This window comes from Hypanus sabinus, chromosome 4 (assembly GCF_030144855.1).
Source record: "Hypanus sabinus isolate sHypSab1 chromosome 4, sHypSab1.hap1, whole genome shotgun sequence".
In the NCBI taxonomy this organism is placed as follows: Eukaryota; Metazoa; Chordata; class Chondrichthyes; order Myliobatiformes; family Dasyatidae; genus Hypanus; species Hypanus sabinus.
Window position 1 is genome coordinate 129,075,368 of NC_082709.1, and position 18,807 is coordinate 129,094,174.

Genomic DNA, 18,807 nt, shown 5'->3' on the forward strand with positions numbered 1-18,807 from the left:
AGATTTTGCAGCCAGAGACCACTATTCTATCAGTTATAAAACAGCTATGAATAAAGATTGAGCAGGTGAGCAGGATTAAAGTCCTGAAATGGAGCAGGTCCAAATTACAGGGCATTCAGCAGGATATAGCTGGGGTTGACTGGGTGATTTCAGTTAAAGGCAAAAGAACAGTTGCCAAGTGGAGGCTTTTAAAAGGATCATGTCGAGAATCTGGGAGCAGCATGTCCCTGTTAAGGTGAAGGGTATACATACCAAGCTCTGGAAACCCTGGATAACAAGAGGTATTGAGGCTCCGGTCAAGAAAAAGGGAATGGCACATGGCTTTTAGGCAGCTGGGTACAAATGAATCCCTTGATGAGCATAAAGCTTAAGATCAGACTTAAGAGAAAAATCAGGAAGACAATAACGAGAGTATGAGATGGGTTTGCAGATAGGCTTGATGATAATCCCAGGACATACTTTAGTTATATTAACAGTAAAAGAGTGACTATGGAGATACTGGGTCATCTTAAAGACCATCAGGGCTGCCTAGATGTGGAGTCACATGATATGGCTGAGATTTTTTTTCTGTCTATTTCTTCTCTATATTTACTAATGGGAATATCTAATGCCAAAGAAAAGGGGGTGATAAGTAATGAAGTCTTGCAACACATGTATATGATGAAGAAGGAGGTACTTACAGCTTTGAAGTGTTTTTTGACTGTTCACCCCAGAGTTTATGGGAGGCCAGGGAGAAATTTGCAGAGGTCCTTGTAAAAAATATTTGCATTGTTTTTACTCACTGGGAAAATTTCTGAAGACTGAAGTTGTTGTTCCATTGTTCAAGAGGGTAGCAAGGGCTGGCTAGGGTGGTGAGCCTGCCTTCAATTGTAGGGAAATTACTGAAGGGAATTGTTAACACTCAAACAACAAAGACAAGTTTTTCTTTCATTTCAACAACTTTACTCTCTCCCTCTCAGTTCAGTACATGAGGGCCACCATTTTTATACTCACAATTCCCTCCATCCCTTGCATGCATGCCCGAACAGGGAAATGCACATGCCAACTAAATGTTTACATACCCCAAATGAATAGAACTCAATAATCCCCCATCCTTTTTATGTATATAAGAATTAAATTTAAAAAAAATTCAAATATCCATTAGGAGATGTTGACAGTTCTTTAGGTAACAAGTGTCTTCTCTAAGTGCCTTAACAGCACAAGAGCTGGCTCTCCATTCTTTGTGAGTAAGTCAGCTAGTTGTTCCTTTATAGTTGATCAGAGCTCATGATGAATTTTCTGTGCTTGGACTAGTTCCTTGATGCTGCTTATCTCTAAACAAAGCCTCATCTCTGTAACTGACTTGGTGGATTTGATGGCATCAACCGAAGAGTAGTTGCCTATGACATGTTATTTGTACACCGTTCTTCTTTGGGTCACTATAGACAAGTTCAGAATAGAGCGTGACTAGATAAAAGGCATTGTCAATACCTTCAGACATTGCAGAAGGGTTTTGGCCCGAAATGTGGACTGTACTTTTTCCATAGATGCTGCCTGGCCTGCTGAGTTTCTCCAGCATTTTGTGTGTGTTGCTTGGATTTCCAGCATCTGCAGATTTTCTCTTGATTGCAAGCGTTTCTCCTGTCAGTGTACTACATACAACTTTCAGATCCTTTTTGATTGCCAACAGAGAAGTGAAAATCTTCCCTCTTCCCCCATCAGTTCAATAAAATGTCCCCCTTGAATCCCTCTGTCAGGAAGATTTCCAAGTGACACATCACCGAAGACAATGCGCCTCAGTGAGCTGTCTTTTCCAAGCTGTTGAAACTTCAGGACTACTATTTCTGATTGAATTCTATGCACTATCTTGTTTGTCTCATGTAAAGTTTGTACTGTGGGATTTTTTTGTGCTGGATGCCAAGTTGCAGGCATCAAGCACAACGCAAGGTCTGCTCTGTCTTGCTATCCATAGAGTCTGATTTCTCTTTGAGCTGAGTTGCTCAGTTTCTGAAGATTCCTGATGGAGCTTTCTTGTTGCAGTTGTACTATTCCATCAACAGCAAGGATGTCTATCCCTACATAGCAGAATCTGTCATGTTTCTCGTGCCCAACCTGAAAGGCTGACTTTAGCTGAGGGATGACTGTTGTGGCAAAAACTTTGTGAACCTCCCTATGTGAAGTCATCTACAATGACAGGCAAGTGCTCCAATCACATGACACTCTAAATCTTGCCAGTATGAAACAGCTGAATCCACTTGTGATATGTTTCCACCTGCTTTGAACATTATTTCCTTGACCATTTATACTGAGTGATGCATCTGCTTGACCATACACACACTTTTGGCTTCAGGCAGGGGTTTAATGTAAATGTCATGTGACAGCTCCATTTCCTAAAATAATGCAAATTTTATGTCTGTCTGTGCAATGGCTTGCCAATGCTTTTGGCATGTTCAGTTCCTGAAAATCTCTAGCTACCAGGCATGCTTTTGACATAATTCCTGTCAGGGTTTCTTTCAGGGTATACACCCATCTTGTAGGCAAATGTCTCTGACTTTCTCAAACACCCCATTATTTCTCCAGCTACTGATTTCATCCTGTTTTGCAGATTCAAATGACATTTCCTTAGTTAGAAGGACATCTTCATTTTGACATTTCACAGATGGTCCAGCTGGATCTATGCTTGGTTCGATATGAAATCAGTCTATACTTGACATGTTAACTGACCCTGCATTTCCAGTGACCATGCCTGGTTCTAGATAATTCAAGTTGTACCAACGTTTATTTCTTCCCGTGGCTTTGCCTGCATGACCTAAGACTTCAGCTTTGTATGAGATACCAGTGTTTTGGTGCAAGTCTCACAATTTGTCTTGTTTTAAGACAAACTTCCATGTTGTCTTTGAACTTGTGATGATTTCTGTTCAGCAAGTCTGTTGAGTCCCCAATTGCACTCTCCTCATATCTGTCTGTGCTATGTGACAGTGTTTTAGGTAAGAGCTTTTCATTTTTTATGTCATTCTCCATGGAATTCTGATAGTTTTCAGTTTGTACTTTATGTAGTCTGGAACGATGCACTCTCACATATGTACCCCCAATTCTCACGAATACCACAGCACCATCCAATGATAACTCCAGGATCCTTCCATTCTGTACAGTCTGCACTTTTGTAATACACTTTGTCCCGTCTCATAGCTCTCATCTGTAGAATGGAGCTGTACCCTCAGAGCTCTTCAAATTCTCTCTGAGCACTCTGCTTCAGTGAAAGCCTTCCTTGATGCATGCAGTGCTAAAATATGTTTCCCAATCCATTCACTCCTTATGGTGCCCTTCAGACCAGGTAGCCTGTCAACCGATACAGAGGGAAGGTTTGTATTCTGGCTGAGCGCAGGTTGGTACAAGCTTTCACCATGTACATTGTGCATGGTATTCTTTAGGGCCTGGTCTAGGGCTGTGTTCCAATCACAGCCATTGCTTTTCTTTACCTTTAGCACATCCGGAATAGAGTGTCTTGAGACTTGAAGGGGGCGAGTAAATAGGCAATCAATTATTTTGTCTTGAATAATTGTAATAAATTTAGATCAATTTGTAGAAATTTTTTTTCACTTTATCACAAAAGAGACTTTCCTGCTGATCAGTGTCAAAAATGCCAAATTAAATCACTGTGATTCAATGTTGTAAAACAATACAACATGAAAAATTACAGGGGTGGGGCGAATACTCATTAAGGGCAATGTAAGTAGTTGTAGGTTTTATTTCTGGAGGGTGCTGGCAGTTTTGCTAAAAGAAATTCATTGTGTTTTGATCAGAAATTAATTTCCACCAGTTAAGTCAGTTTATGAATCCATTTAAATTAAACTGCCTTCTCTGGATGGGTTAGTAAATTTAGAGATGACACAGATGTTGCTGATGTTGTGGGTAGAGTAGAAGGTTGTCGTAGTTTACAAGACATTGATAGGATGCAGAGATGGGCTGAGAAGTTGCAGACGGAGTTCATTCCGGAAAATTGTGAAGTGATACACTTTGGATGGTTGAGCTTGAGGATAGATTACAAGGTTAATGGCCAGATTGTTATCAATGTCGTGGAACACAAGGATCTTGGGCTCCACATTCATAGGTCCCTCAAATTTACCATGCAAGTTTATATGGTAGTTAGGAAGGCATACACTGTGTTTGGCCTTCTTAAAATGGGAGATTGAGTTTAAGAGCCATGCTATAAACCACACTTGGAAGGTTGTGTTCAATTCTGATCATTTCATCAAAGGCAGAATGTGGAAGCTTTAGAAAGAGTGCAGAGGAGATTTAGAAAGATGTTCTCTGGGTTTGGGAGCATGTCATGCAAGGATAGGCTGAGTGAGCTAGGAGTGAAGGAGGGCATGAGAAGACTTGATAAAAATGTCGAAGTTGACAAGAGTAGACAAGAGTAGATAGAGTAGACAACCAGTGCCTTTTTCCCCAAAATGGAAATGGCTAATATGAGAGAGCTTAATTTTAAGGTGATTGAAGGAAAGTATTTTGAAGGAAAGGATTTTAGGATTCTAAGAGTAAACCTAGCAATTATAGGCCTGTCAGTTTGACATCAGTGGTGGGTAAATTAATGGAAAGTATTCTTAGAGATGGTATATATAATTATCTGGATAGACAGCGTCTGATCAGGAACTGTCAGCATGGATTTGTGCATGAAAGGTCATGTTTGACAAATCTTATTGAATTTTTTGAAGAGGTTACGAGGAAAGTTGAGGGTAAAGCAATGGATGTTGTCTATATGGACCTCAGTAAGGCCTTTGACAAGGTTCCACACGGAAGATTAGTTAGGAAGGTTCAATTGTTAGGTATTAATATTGAAGTGGTGAAATGGATTCAACAATGGTTGGATGGGAGATGCCAGAGAGTAGTGGTCGATATCTGCTTGTCAGGTTGGAGGCCGGTGACTAGTGGTATGCCTCAAGGATCTGTACTAGGTCCAATGTTGTTTGTCACATACATTAATGATCTGGATGATGGGGTGGTAAATTGGATTAGTAAGTATGCAGATGATACTAAGTTAGGTGGTGTTGTGGATAATGAAGTAGGTTTTCAAAGCTTGCAGAGAGATTTAGGCCAGTTGAAAGAGTGGGCTGAACGATGGCAGATGGAGTTTAATGCTGATAAGTGTGAGGTGCTACATTTTGGTAGGAATAATCCAAATAGGACATACATGGTAAATGGTAGGACACTGAAGAATGAAGTAGAACAGAGTGATCTAGGAATAATGGTGCATAGTTCTCTGAAGGTGGAATCTCATGTGGATAGGGTGGTGAAGAAAGCTTTTGGTATGCTGGCCTTTATAAATCAGAGCATTGAATATAGGAGTTGGGATGTAATGTTAAAATTGTACGAGGCATTGATGAGGCCAAAATTGGAGTATTGTTTAAAGTTCTGGTCACCGAGTTATAGGAAAGATATCAACAAAATAGAGAGAGTACAGAGAAGATTTACTGGAATGTTGCCTGGGTTTCAGTACCTAAGTTACAGGGAAAGGTTGAACAAGTTAGGTCTTTATTCTTTGAAGCGTAGAAGGTTGAGGGGGGACTTGATAGAGGTATTTAACATTATGAGGGGGATATATAGAGTTGATGTGGATAGACTTTTTCCATTGAAAGTAGGGGAGATTCAAACAAGAGGACATGAGTTGCGAGTTAGGGGGCAAAAGTTTAAGGGTAACACGAGGGGGAATTTCTTTACTCAGAGAGTGGTAGCTGTGTGGAACGAGCTTCCAGTAGAAGTGGTAGAGGCAGGTTCAGTATTGTCATTTAAAGTAAAATTGGATAGGTATATGGACAGGAATGGAATGGAGGATTATGGGCTGGGTGTGGGCCAGTGGGTCTAGGTGAGAGTAAGCATTCGGCACGGACTAGAAGGGCCGAGGTGGTCTGTTTCCGTGCTGTAATTGTTATATGGTTATATGGTATAGGGGGTTGTCAGAGGGTATGTTTTTTTGTGCAGAGAGTGGTTGGTGTGTGGAACGCGCTGCCAGGGTTTCGGTATAGGCACGTGTAGTTGGGACATTCAAAGGCACTTTGATAGGCTTACAGATGAAAGAAAAATGAGGACTAGATGTGAGAGAAGCATTAGATTGATCTTAGAGCAGGTTAAAAGGTTGGCACAAAACCATGGTCAAAGGGCCTATACTGTTCAGTGTTCTATCTTCTTGCTCAGAGGAGAGATCGTCAAGTATTGTCAAGTATTCATGTGCTAACCTCATCAACAGTGCATGTTCTTACATGGATAATTTAATAATATAAGTTAATAAAAATAAACACTGAAATAGTCCAGACTGACCATGTGGAACAACACACTTACACTTCATCATTAAGCTATAGGTTGAAACAGCACTCAGCAAAAGCTGGTCATATATAACAGATGTGGTGCCTCTCAAGCAGATCATGGCTGATTTGATATTTGGTTGGAAATCCATTTCCTGTGCTTGCTCCTTGTAACTCTGGTTTCTTTATGATCTAAAACTCTACTATTTAGTAAGTATTAACTTACCAAGTATCTTGTGTCGGTCTTCACTGTGAAAGACATGAGCAGTATGCCAGAAATTTGGAAGTGTCAGGAGGCAGAAGTGTAATTGCTACTACTAAGGAGAAGGTGTTTGGGAAATTGAAAGTCTGGAGGTAGGTAAGTCAACTGGGCCAGATGGATTACACCTCAGGGTTCTGAAAGAGGTAGCTAAAGAAATTTGGAGGCATTGGTAATGATCTTTCAAGAATCACTAGATTCTGGAGTGGTTCCAGAGGACAGGAAAATTGCACACTTTCAGCTGGGAGGTAGGCAGAAGAAAGGAAATTATAGACCAGTTAGTTAGCCTAACTTCAGTGGTTAGGAAGATGACAGAGTCTATTATTAAGGATGAGGTTTTGGGGTATTGGAGGCGCATGATAAAGTTGGCCAAAGTCAATATGGAGATCAGGGGAGATCTTGCCTGACAAATCAGTTGGAATTCTTTGAGGAAATAACAGGCAGGACAGACGAAGGAGAGTCAGTGGATGTTGTTTACTTGGGTTTTCAGAAGGCCTTTGACAAGCTGCCATACATGAGGCTTCTTAACAAGATAAGAATCCATGGTATTACAGGAAAGATGCTAGCATGGACAGAAGATTGACTGACTAGCAGGAGGCAAACAGTCAGTATAAAGAGGGCTTATTCTGGTTGGCTGCCAGTGGCTCGTGGTTTTCCAGAGGGATTGGTAACGGGACCGGCTCTTTTCACATTATATGTCAATGAATTGATGATTTTGTGGCCAAGTTTTCAAATATAAAGATAGATGGAGGGATTGGTAGTGTTGTGGAAGCAGGGAGTCTACAGAAAGACTTGGACTGATTGGGGGAATGGGCAAAGAAGTGGCACATGAAATATAGTATAGGGAATTATGTGGTCATGCACTTCAGCAGAAAGAATAAAGGCAAGGCTATTTTCTAAACGGGGAGAAAATTTAAAAATCAGAGCTACAAATGGACTTGGCAGTCCTTAAAAATGAGTTTGCATTTTGAGTCAGTGGTAAAGAAGGTAAGTGCAATGATTTTGAGATGACGAGAATATTTGAGAGCAAGGATATGATGCTAAGGCTTCATTAAAGCATTTGTCAGACCACAAGTAGAATATTATGAGTGTCCAGAGTAGGCTCTCAAGAATGATTTTGGAATTGAAAGGGTTAATGTGGAGGACCACTTGATGGCTCTGGGCCTCTACATGTTGGAGTTTAGAAGAATGAAGAGGGATCTCATTGAAAGTTCTAGATGGAGTGGATATAGAGAAGATGTTTCCTGATGTAGTTAAGTCTAGGACCAGGGGCACAGCTTCTGAACTGGATGTCCATTTAGATCAGAGGTGAAGAGGAATTTCTTTAGCCAGAGGGTAGTGAATTTGTGGAATTCATTGCCACAGACAGCTGTGGAATGCAAGTCATTCAGCATAATTAAAGTGGAGGATGATAGGTTCTTGATTAGTCAGGGCATCAAAGCTTACAGGGATAAGGCAGGAGAATGGGGTTGAGAGGGATAATACATCAGTCATGATGGAATGGCAAGGCAGTCTCGATGGGCCAAGTAGCCTAATTCTGCTCCTTTGTTTTATGTTTTTATTTCTCTGAACAGTGACTGAGCATCCACAATACTCTGGGTTAGATAACTTCTTAAGGCCAGATCCCATTATTCGAAACTCCCATGAGAAACGCCCTCACAGCCTCTGTTGTATGTCTTTCAAAGAGAGACCATTCTGCTGATCTAATCTACAAAGAGTCTTGGCTCATTTTGCTTAATCCTTCCTTGAAAATGGAACTTCATTGCATGTCTGGTGTAATTTATTAAACCATGTCAGATAGACAGGAACAAAACTTGAACTGTTGCATTTTTTCAAGTGGTAAAAATGGACACATTATTTGACTTTTACTACCAATCCATGCATGAAAATGATTGATGAATCTATGATCATGGGCATTAACCTCTGAATGGTTGGTAAAGGGAGCTGTTAAGAGAACCACACTGATAAACATGATTATTTTAGTAAATCAATTTTCCAACAAATGGACATTCATCTCCATTTCTGGCTGACATGCAGAACTACAGTTGCTGTTCTCAGAGATGCACATTTTTATTAACTTCACACAACTGTAATAATATGATGCATCCAGGCACCCATTAAGGTGAGCATGATTTCCAAACTATCGCATTTAACTTCCAACCTTCCACTTGATGTAGATAAGAATTAGGTTTAATAATCAGAATCAAAACACAATAAAACTGGAACTTGTTTCTCAAAAAAAATGTCTGAATTTGGATTGACACCTTGATTTAAGTGATTCCAGATTGATTTACCTTACAAAATACCTGATTCTCCACTCATTAACAGCCATTTGTCTGAATCTGCAGTACTCTGTGGATCGAGTGTTAAGGAAACAATCATGTTCCAACATTGTTCAGCATCAGCAGGAATAAGTGAATATATATTTTGACTCCCTGATTAATGTTCTGAAGCTTTGTCAAACAATAGAATGTAACTTCTGCAAAGACAGAAAAGGCAGGAAGAATAATCCTTGATCAAATGTGAACACGGTGACTTCAGGATCTAAAATCAACCATCAGTCTACTGCTACCACTTCTTGACCCGAACTTCACCATGTCTGCTCTGCAATCGGACTTTAATATTCTTTTCAGAAGCATATCTACCAGTCGCGTTCATCTGACAACTATGACTACTTCAAGGTCCTTGGAAAGAATCCTCCATCCATGTTGTGAGGAAATCCAACATAAAATATAATAGGATTTCGATGTTTGGTTTTCTATATAAAATCATAAGTTGATGTACAGTTACCATGTTTGTTTTGACTTACTAAATGGCATGTCAAAGTGACAGAAGTTTGCACTCATTATAAAAATTGGAAGGATATATACAGTTGATCCACATGTTTTAGAGTATTCACTCACCGTGGAGTAATATTGCACAGATTGTTGAGATTTTTAAATGTTTTATTAGATTTCAGTTTTGCGCAGATAGTACAAGTTTTGAACAGAGAAATATCTGCAGTGAAGACCAGTAAGATTGAATAATCTGTGTCTGCAATTCTTACCATGTGACTAAAGTTCTAAGCAGGGCAGTCAATTGATCAATTGGAGCGAGGCAAAATTAGACCAACCTTCCAGTTTTCCTGGGCGTGTTGCCAAGGTTGTGCTTTATGCTGTCACATAAATGAGGAGAATGCCCATTTTGTTTCAAATTCTTGCACGGGATTAGGACATAAAGTAGCTCATCCCTATTTAACCTTGAACTGAGTTGCCAGCTGAGACATTTCAGAGGCAGTCATGTTGCAGTAGCCTGAAGTCAGATAATAGGCAAAAGTAGGTAACGATCACATTAATGAAGAAGGTGGGTTTTTATAACAGTCTGCTCACTTCATGGTCACTATAAGGGATGCTGATATTTTTATTATAATTTATTTTAATTAATTGAATTTATATTCCCAGCCACTATGGTGAGATTTTAACCTGTTATTACAATGCTAAGAAACTTGTCCTGTAATATTTTCACTACTTAATCCTGCCCATTATGATCTTTGCTTTTTACCTAAATGGCTCTGTATTGTCTAAAGTCACTTCAGGACTTACTCAGCTGATACACAACTGCAGTCAGAAGATAGCTGCTCCAAAATATATTCTACAATTAAAGCTCTGGTTTGTCTTCAGTTCAATTTGGAAGCAAAATTCAGCTACACAGATGTCCACGTTTATTTTCTTAAAGTGCCAATGTATTTTAAAATCAATTCTGTTTAATTTGCTGATATATAATAATGGAAATTGGGAAAATTCATTTTGTATCATAATTAAAATGAGGAAACTGGTGACGGTTTTGCTGGTGATAAAAAAATGAATTAATTGTGACTTTGAGACATAGATTACTCATTGTTTCTGCTTTAATTTTAGTTTTACTTCCTTTTCCCCACATGCTTGTCTTCTCGCAGCCAATTCCCGAGAACGTATCTGATACCCCAATAACATTCGGGATTGAGATTGAGGAACTGAAAAATCAGAAGAGTTTTCTCGCTGTGCAGGAGAAAGTGCAACAGCAGGTATGATGGATTAGCAGCTGCTAGACTGGCTAGTTAAAGCAAAGTACAACATCTGCAGAGTGGAAGGAATGATGACGGCTGTTTGAGCAATGGTACAGTGCTACTCACTGCATCTGGAACACAGCAGACTTGGGATTAATGGATGTCATTAGCATTTAAAGATAGAAGTTTGAAGAGCATCTGTTATTTTCTTGGATGGTTATGAGTAGCACTGTGCTTTCTGACACATTAATTTAACATTCTGCTCCCACACTCCAGGTAACTACTTTTGCACAGATTGACGACAAAAAAAAAGGACTGGGTTTCATGAGCCTTGGTGGAATCCTGGTTGAAAAATCTGCAAAGTAATTGAGTCAATTAGGATCAAGCAAAATGTTTTTAAATTGCCTGATTTTAAAAAATGAGCCTCATGGTGAGAACTTGTCCTTAAATTGATATGAATGTTCCTTCTCTGGTGCACTCTGCTGGTTTCAGATTAGAGAATCATATTCCTGGATGGTGTTTCTTGAATGATAATAACATACAGCAGTTGATGCCCCTTGTTGGTACTTTGGCCTGATCTTAGCTTAGACTTGAATATGGAGATTTGGGTACACTTTTAATAAAACACCAGTGTCAGCTTTTAGTGAGGTAAACTCTGTATTTATAGAATTAAACAGTACCAGTTAAACACCTGCAAAATTTTGGTTGGTACACTTTGAGTACCATGAACAATTCTGCATTAAAAGGAGAATGGCAACAGATAAACATTGGAAATGCAGTGAGGACTTTGTATAAATACATGCCAGAAGAGAATGAACAGCTGAGACTTCATGTCTAGAAATGTTTCTAGACATTTTTGTTTATGTCTAGAAACAAAAAGACATAACAGTGACTCAACAGTTGGAAAAATGTGATAAGATAGATCTTGCCACTTATTAGTGAGTCGTGGCTTACAGATAATTTACTTCCTAATAAATACCAGAGAAATGTTATAAAAAGATTCAGTAAATGGACTTGAGAGAATAAGGTGTAGTGAGATAACTAGTAAAGATATATTTATTTGGTAATCTTGATCAATACAGAAGGGAGAGAGAGAGGAATAAAAAATCTTTTGATGAGGTTAGATCAAGAAAAGAATACGAAGGCTTGTGTGCATCTTTTTGTTGGAATTTATAACCAGTGCAACTATAAACAATTTATTGTTACTACATTGTTAGGTCATGTACAGGTACTTAAAGGAAAGCTGTATATTAACATTTTAGTTTAATGGATAATCTACAATATCATACAAACGCAGTGGCATGCAAAAGTTTGGGCACTCCTGGTCAAAATTTCTGTAACTGTGAATAGTTAAGTGAATAGAAGATGAACTGATCTCCAAAAGTCATAAAGTTAAAGAAAAAACATTATTTTCAACATTTTAAGCAAGGTTAGTGTATTATTTTTGTTTTGTACAATTTTAGAGTGGAAAAAAAGGAAAGGGGCACCATGCAAAAGTTTGGGCAAGCCCAAGAGATTTGAGCTCTCAGATAATTTTTACCTAAGTCTCAGACCTTAATTAGTTGTTAGAGCTATGGCTTGTTCACAGTCATTGTTAGGAAAGGCCAGGAGATGCAAATTTCAAACCTTTATAAATACCCTGACTCCTCAAACCTTGTCCCAACAATCAGCAGCCATGGGCTCCTCTAAGCACCTGCCTAGCGCTCTGAAAATTAAAATAAATGATGCCCACAAAGCAGGAGAAAGCTATAAGAAGATAGCAAAGCGTTTTCAGGTAGCCGTTTCCTCAGTTCGTAATGTAATTAAGAAAAGGCAGTTAACAGGAAGGGCGGAGGTCAAGTTGAGGTCTGGAAGACCAAGAAAACTTTCCGAGAGAACTGCTCGTAGGATTGCTGGAAAGGCAAATCAAAACCTCTGTTTGACTGCAAAAGATCTTCATGAAGATTTAGCAGACTCTGGAGTGGTGGTGCACTGTTCTACTGTGCAGTGACACCTGCAAAAATATGACCTTCATGGAAGAGTCATCAGAAGAAAACCTTTCCTGCGTCCTCAGCACAAAATTCAGCATCAGAAGTTTGCAAAGGAATATCTAAACAAGCATAATGCATATTGGAAACAACTCCTGTGGACTGATGAAGTTAAAATAGAACATTTTGGCCACAATGAGCAAAGGTATGTTTGGAGAAAAACGGGTGCAGAATTTCATGAAAAGAACACCTCTCCAACTGTTAAGCATGGGGCTGGATCAGTCATGCTTTGGGCTTGTGTTGCAGCCAGTGGCACAGGGAATATTTCACTGACAGAGGGAAGAATGAATTCAATTAAATACCAGCAAATCCTGGAAGCAAACATCACACAGTTTGTCAAAAGGCTGAAGATGAAAAAAGGATGGCTTCTACAACAGGATAATGATCCTCAACCCACCTCAAAATCCACAATGGACCACCTCAAAAGGCACAAGCTGAAGTTTTTGCCACGGCCCTCACAGTCCCCCAACCTAAACATCATCGAAAATCTGTGGATAGACCTCAAAAGAGCAGTGCATGCAAGACAGCCCAAGAATCTCACAGAACTAGAAGCCTTTTGCAAGGAAGAATGGGCAAAAATCCCCCAAACAAGAATTGAAAGACTCTTAGCTGGCTACAGAAAGCATTTACAAGCTGTGATACTTGCCAAAGGGGGTATTACTAAGTAGTGACCATGCAAGGTACCCAAACTTTTGCTTTGGGCCCTTTTCTTTTTTTGTTATTTTGAAACTGTAGATGATGGAAATAAAAAAGTAATCTTGCTTAAAATATTAAAGAAATGTGTCACCTTTAACTTTCTGCCTTTTGGAAATCAGTTCACCTTTTACTCGCTTAGCTATTCACAGTAACAGAAATTTTGACCGGGGTGCCCAAACTTTTGCATATTACTGTATGGTTCCAGTGCAGGTCGATGGGAGGAGAAGGCAGTTTACATGGTTTAGCATGGACCAGATGGGCCAAAGGGCCTGTATCCATGCTGTACTTTTCTATTATTCCCTGGTTCTAAATGATCTTGAATGTCAAACTTATAACTTTCTCTGTTTATTCAGATATAAAATCTTAAAATTCCATTTACTTGTACAGCATTATTTACTTTGGATATCAATGTGTATTTGTGTATTTATAGCAGCTTCTGCATGATTTATCTAAATAGTGTACTCCCATCTTTTATTATCCACTGTCTTGCTTACATCCTTTGGTGAAGCTTAAGCTTCTGCAAGGTCAACAAACATCGACCAAGGGACTGAAGGAAGCTCGCCAACTGACTACTTCAACCTTTGGTTCCTTACTGCATCCCTCTTCTTTTCCTGGGCCACCTCAGGCAAGAAGTGATCAGGTTATAAATAAAATCTCACAGGGATAGACCTAAGGATTTGAATTATGCCATATTGCAAATGATAATGAAGAGTCCACTCATTTGGTTAAGGTTATAATTGTACAGTTATAACTTTTTGTTCTGTTATTTTGAAAAAAACTTTGCTCAGATGTGAACAAATGACAAATGGTGACACTGGGAACCATTCAGAATTAGCTATCAAAGTCCCTTTGCTGAAGATCAGTGAGATGGCATTTTCTTAAGCTTAAAATGGGGAATAAATCTTTGCTGAAGTCTTTTGAAAGATTCATCATCATCTTGTAAAGTTATCTGTCTGATTTAATTCCACTATTTTTCATTTGGGTTGGGAAAGAAAATTGTCCTTTCATTTTGTCTCTTTTTCCATGAAAGCATCACATTAAAAGTGGCCTGTCTCATCTAAGCATTTCCCCTTTTCATAGCAGCAGTGACCCTCTTGTATCAACTAGCATACAGCAGCGATTTATTTAGGAATACTGTGGCATTTTGCAATGAAGGATGCAGTATATAATAGAAGAGATTTGTTTTTCTTATGAATATTTTAGGTTTGAAATGCATTTCTTTGCCACCCAAAGGAAATGCTGCTCTCCTTGACCCATGAATTAGTGTAGACAATTTGGTCAGCCAGAATTGAGAATGGTTGCTTCTGAACCACAGCACTGCTGCATACATTTGAAAACTGTAACAAGCATATCATTCTGTAATATTTAGAATCCTTAATCTCTGTGCCAAGATATTTTCTCCTCTTTGATCTGTGGCTGAATGTTACCAATGGAAACACACACAGATTTGTAAGGAAAGGGAAAGGTAATGTTTTCAAAATGTTAATTTGATTTAAAAGAACAGAAAATCTCTGGCTGGGAGGGTCCTTTAAATTGGCACCTCACCATGTTTCCAAATATAGACACTAAAAGGATTCAGTTAGGCTCCCATAGCATGATATAGAAACATAGAAAACCTACAGCACAATACAGGCCCTTAGGCCCACAATGCTGTGCCGAACATGTCCTTAACTTAGAAATTACCCTCGGGTTACCCATAGCCCTCTACTTTTCTAAGCTCCATGTACCTATCCAGGAGTCTCTTAAAAGACCCCAATGTATCTGCCTCCACCACCGTTGCCGATAGCACTCACCACTCTCTGCATAAAAAAATCTTACCCAACATCTCCTCTGTACCTACTCCCAAGCACCTTAAAACTGTGCCCTCTCCTGCTAGCCATTTCAGCCCTGAGAAAAGGACTCTGACTATCCACACGATCAATGTCTCTCATCATTTTATGCACCTCCATCAGGTCACCTCTCATCCTCTGGCACTCCAAGGAGAAAAGGCCGAGTTCACTCAGCCTATTCTCATAAGGCATGCTCCCCAATCCAGGCAACATCCTTGTAAATCTCCTCTGCACCCTTTTCAATGGTTTCCACATCCTTCCTATAGTGAGGCGACCAGAACTGAGCACAGTACTCCAAGTGGGGTCTGACCAGGGTCCTACGTAGCTGCAACATTACCTCTCGGCTGTTAAACTCAATCCCATGGTTGATGAAGGCCAATGCACCATATTACTTCTTAACCACATATATAATCAACTTAAACATGTCTGGGTTTAGCGAGGTTTACCCTGAATTTTTTGGTACCCCATTGTTGGTGCCAATGTTTTACTTGTAATATCTATTCATCTTATGAACATGGAGCTTGCTGTGATGAGGATAAATCAGAAATTCAAAATTTAACTTGGTTTTACAATATTGCACAAGGTAGTGAAAGCTGGTCACGGTTGGCCTGTTGTTCCAGTCATTTACTTAGTGCTATCCCTGATGAAATGCATGTAAGCAAAATCTAATCTCCATCTCTGGCTTTGTTGTGCAGTTGCGATATGCTTTTACTGCATTCTCTCCTCAGTCATGGCCAATTTATTAACCAGTGATATTTAGCTCGTGGCCTGAATTTAACCTTTCAATTACCACTAATACAGCGACATGTATCATTGAATTGCCAATTGGGTTTGTGATTGTGTTAGTTTGCATTGTCAGTTTCTTCGCTGCTGGTCTGCTTTGTCAAAACTATTTTGGAAAATGTAATATTGATGGAGGTTTTGTGGAAAACCACTGAGTAGCCACATGAAAATATTCTCATGCAATTTCTGCACATCAAGTGTCTGATTTTCATTCTAGATAAAAACCAAGGGCTACATCCATACCAAGGCTGATTTTATTGTCACTACAGCTGAGTCTGTCCTTTGTTTGGAGTTAGTTAGATGACTCAAGCTATCAAGTATTTTCTAACCTTTCCGAATTTTGTTGCTTAGTGAGTAACTGGGCTGCAAACATCAGAACGTAAGAAATAGGAGCAAGAGTAGGGAATCTGGCCCATTGAGCCTGCTCCGCCATTCAATAAGATCATGGCTGATCTGACCATGGACCCATCTCCATCTACCTGCCTTTTCCCCATAACCCTTAATTCTCCTGCTTTGTGTAACCCCTTGGGTCACCTCAGGCTCGCTCAGCTCGTTCTCATCTCGGGGGAGCAGTCTTCGGCCCCACCAAACTGGGTAATCTGCTTCTGTGGATGCTGTGTGATGTCCCCACCTCGCCAAAGAATAAACAGGACACCATATGTGATTAAATGATTACAGTTTATAAAGATTACTATTACTAAGTAATTAATAATGATACAGTATACATGAAGGAAAAGAAAATAAAGAAAAGGCGCCAAACTTATCAAAGTCCAAACCACTTCGTGCACAACCGTTGGAGCTCAATTACTGAAGTCTTCTGGCCACCATTTGATCCCCTCCGAACTCCTCGACTCACAGCTCAGGACCACCCAAAGTGGTCAACCAAGCTCATCTATCTTCGTCTCCACTCCTCTGGGTACCACCTGGCCTTAGACCCCCGCTTGAGGTCCGTTCCTCACCCAATTTACAGCATCGCGTCCTCTCTCTCTCACCCTCTTGTGCCGATCTCCCCAAAAGCCCGCCAACAATAGTTTACAGACTCAGAAGAAAGAACAACATTAATCCCAATTGGTTTACAAAGGAATACAATTCTCATTATCAGTAAATTTTAACCCAAACAAGCTTCCAGCACTCTCGTAACAAAGAAGCATTCCTACTTTTAACAAAACAAAGAAACTCCCTTTACATATGCAAAAATCTATCCAACCTTGTCTTAAATATATTAACTGAGGTAAATATCCAGGTTGTATCATAACAAACAAAGTATTTCATAAATTAAACGATTACAATTACATTATAAAAGAAGCAACAGAATCAAGGTTGTACATCAAAAGGCTTGATATGTCAAAGGGCTCGTGATTTGTGGGTCTTTGTCATATTTGTCATGGTGCTACATCATCAAAGATTCATATATGAGTTGTCGTCTCCCAGTAAAATGTGATCAGCCACTCCTGTGTTGGTAACACAGTAGCTCTCCACAGAACAGCTTCCACTTGCGTCAGTGTCTGCACTGGGCTGATCTCTTGAGTTTTTGTCAAGAGAGATCCAGATGCGAGGTGATTTACTTTCTGTAAATACATGCACCGTAGATTCAAAATTAGTCATAGTGATCTTGGGCTGACTTCCCTCTTTCTAGGCATGTTATAAAGTTAGGTCAATTCAATGGCAAACTGGCCCACTCTCCACACAATGCTGCCTCCAGCATGCTGGTAAAATGTTGGATTATTCCATCTTGGTTGATCATTGTCTGTCATCCAGACTGCCCAGTGTGGTGCTGCCTAATTCGAAAGACATTTCTACTGAACCTCAAGACCTCGTTGAGGCCACAAAGCGCTCATTATTCAAGTCAGTTCTCACATCCAAGGCTGACTGTAAGGAGTGTGCATATTTTCCCTGTGTCTGTGTCTGTTTCTCTTGGTTGCTTTGCTTTCTTCCCGCACTGTCTGAAAGGAAATGCACCTCACATTTGGCCTCGATAGTCTACATCCCCATGACATGAACATACAGTTTTTGGGAACCCTGTCCTCCAGTAGTTCTTTCCCCCTTTCCCACTCTTTCTGCTCTAGTCCTTCCATTTTGGTCCTTTTCCCTCAACTGCCATCTTCCTCTCTCTGTCTTTGTTCCATACACCTGCTACAGACACCATTCACCACTTCCTGGTTATGGGTTCATTGGCAGTTTACCGTTCCCCAATAGTTCCCATTGTTACCACATTCCAGCACTGGTTGCACCTTGTGTTCCTGCTTAACTCAGTCCAGCAACTGTTTTCAATCTGTCACACTCTCCTTTCACCACCTTGCTCCAGCTGCTTCTTATTTTTTCTCAGCCTCTCTTGTGTCTGCCTCCATTTCTCATCCACCTAATACTGCCTCCGAATTCCATCCCAGCTCCACCTCCCCTACCTGGTGAACTTGGCTTTCATCATACATCCCTCCTCAGGACATTAATCATCTCAGTTTCCTTTGTCACCACTCCACTTCTTCTCGTTGTGCTGATCAACTCGCCTCTCCACTCTCAGTCCTGATGATGGTTTCGACTGGAAACATAAAGAATTTCTTTTCTCACATAGATAACACTTGACCCACTGAGTTCCTCCACAAGATTGTTTATTGCGACAAAAATGTGGTGGTTGGTTTCTAAAAATAATCACTGGTGCAGGCAGCTGGCAATGGTATCAGACTAGAATAGATGGGTATGTGAAAGAAGGGTTTATAGAGACATAAGTGGGGAATGGGACTGATGGCCAGCTTCAACTCAGTGAGCTGAATGATCTCCTCATAAGTCGTAAGAAAAACATGTTTAAGAAATCAGCCGATGAGTTGCGTGTGAAGCGAGGGATATTACTCACAGTGATAAGTCTACTGTCCACTGTTCAATGAGTAGTTTAGAGAGTAAAGAAAACAAATAAGAA

At 39.9% G+C, this 18,807-nt stretch overlaps 1 protein-coding gene across 10 annotated transcripts in view; it reads left to right on the plus strand.

Annotated features, from left to right (window-relative positions):
• dmd (dystrophin) overlaps positions 1 to 18,807 on the plus strand; it is a 1,939,431-nt gene that overhangs the window by 965,801 nt on the left and 954,823 nt on the right. For all 10 annotated transcript variants that reach the window (XM_059968142.1, XM_059968139.1, XM_059968147.1 and 7 more), the window contains one exon: positions 10,472 to 10,579. In XM_059968142.1, the coding sequence (XP_059824125.1) occupies positions 10,472 to 10,579 (108 nt within the window). The remainder of the gene's footprint in view (positions 1 to 10,471; positions 10,580 to 18,807) is intronic.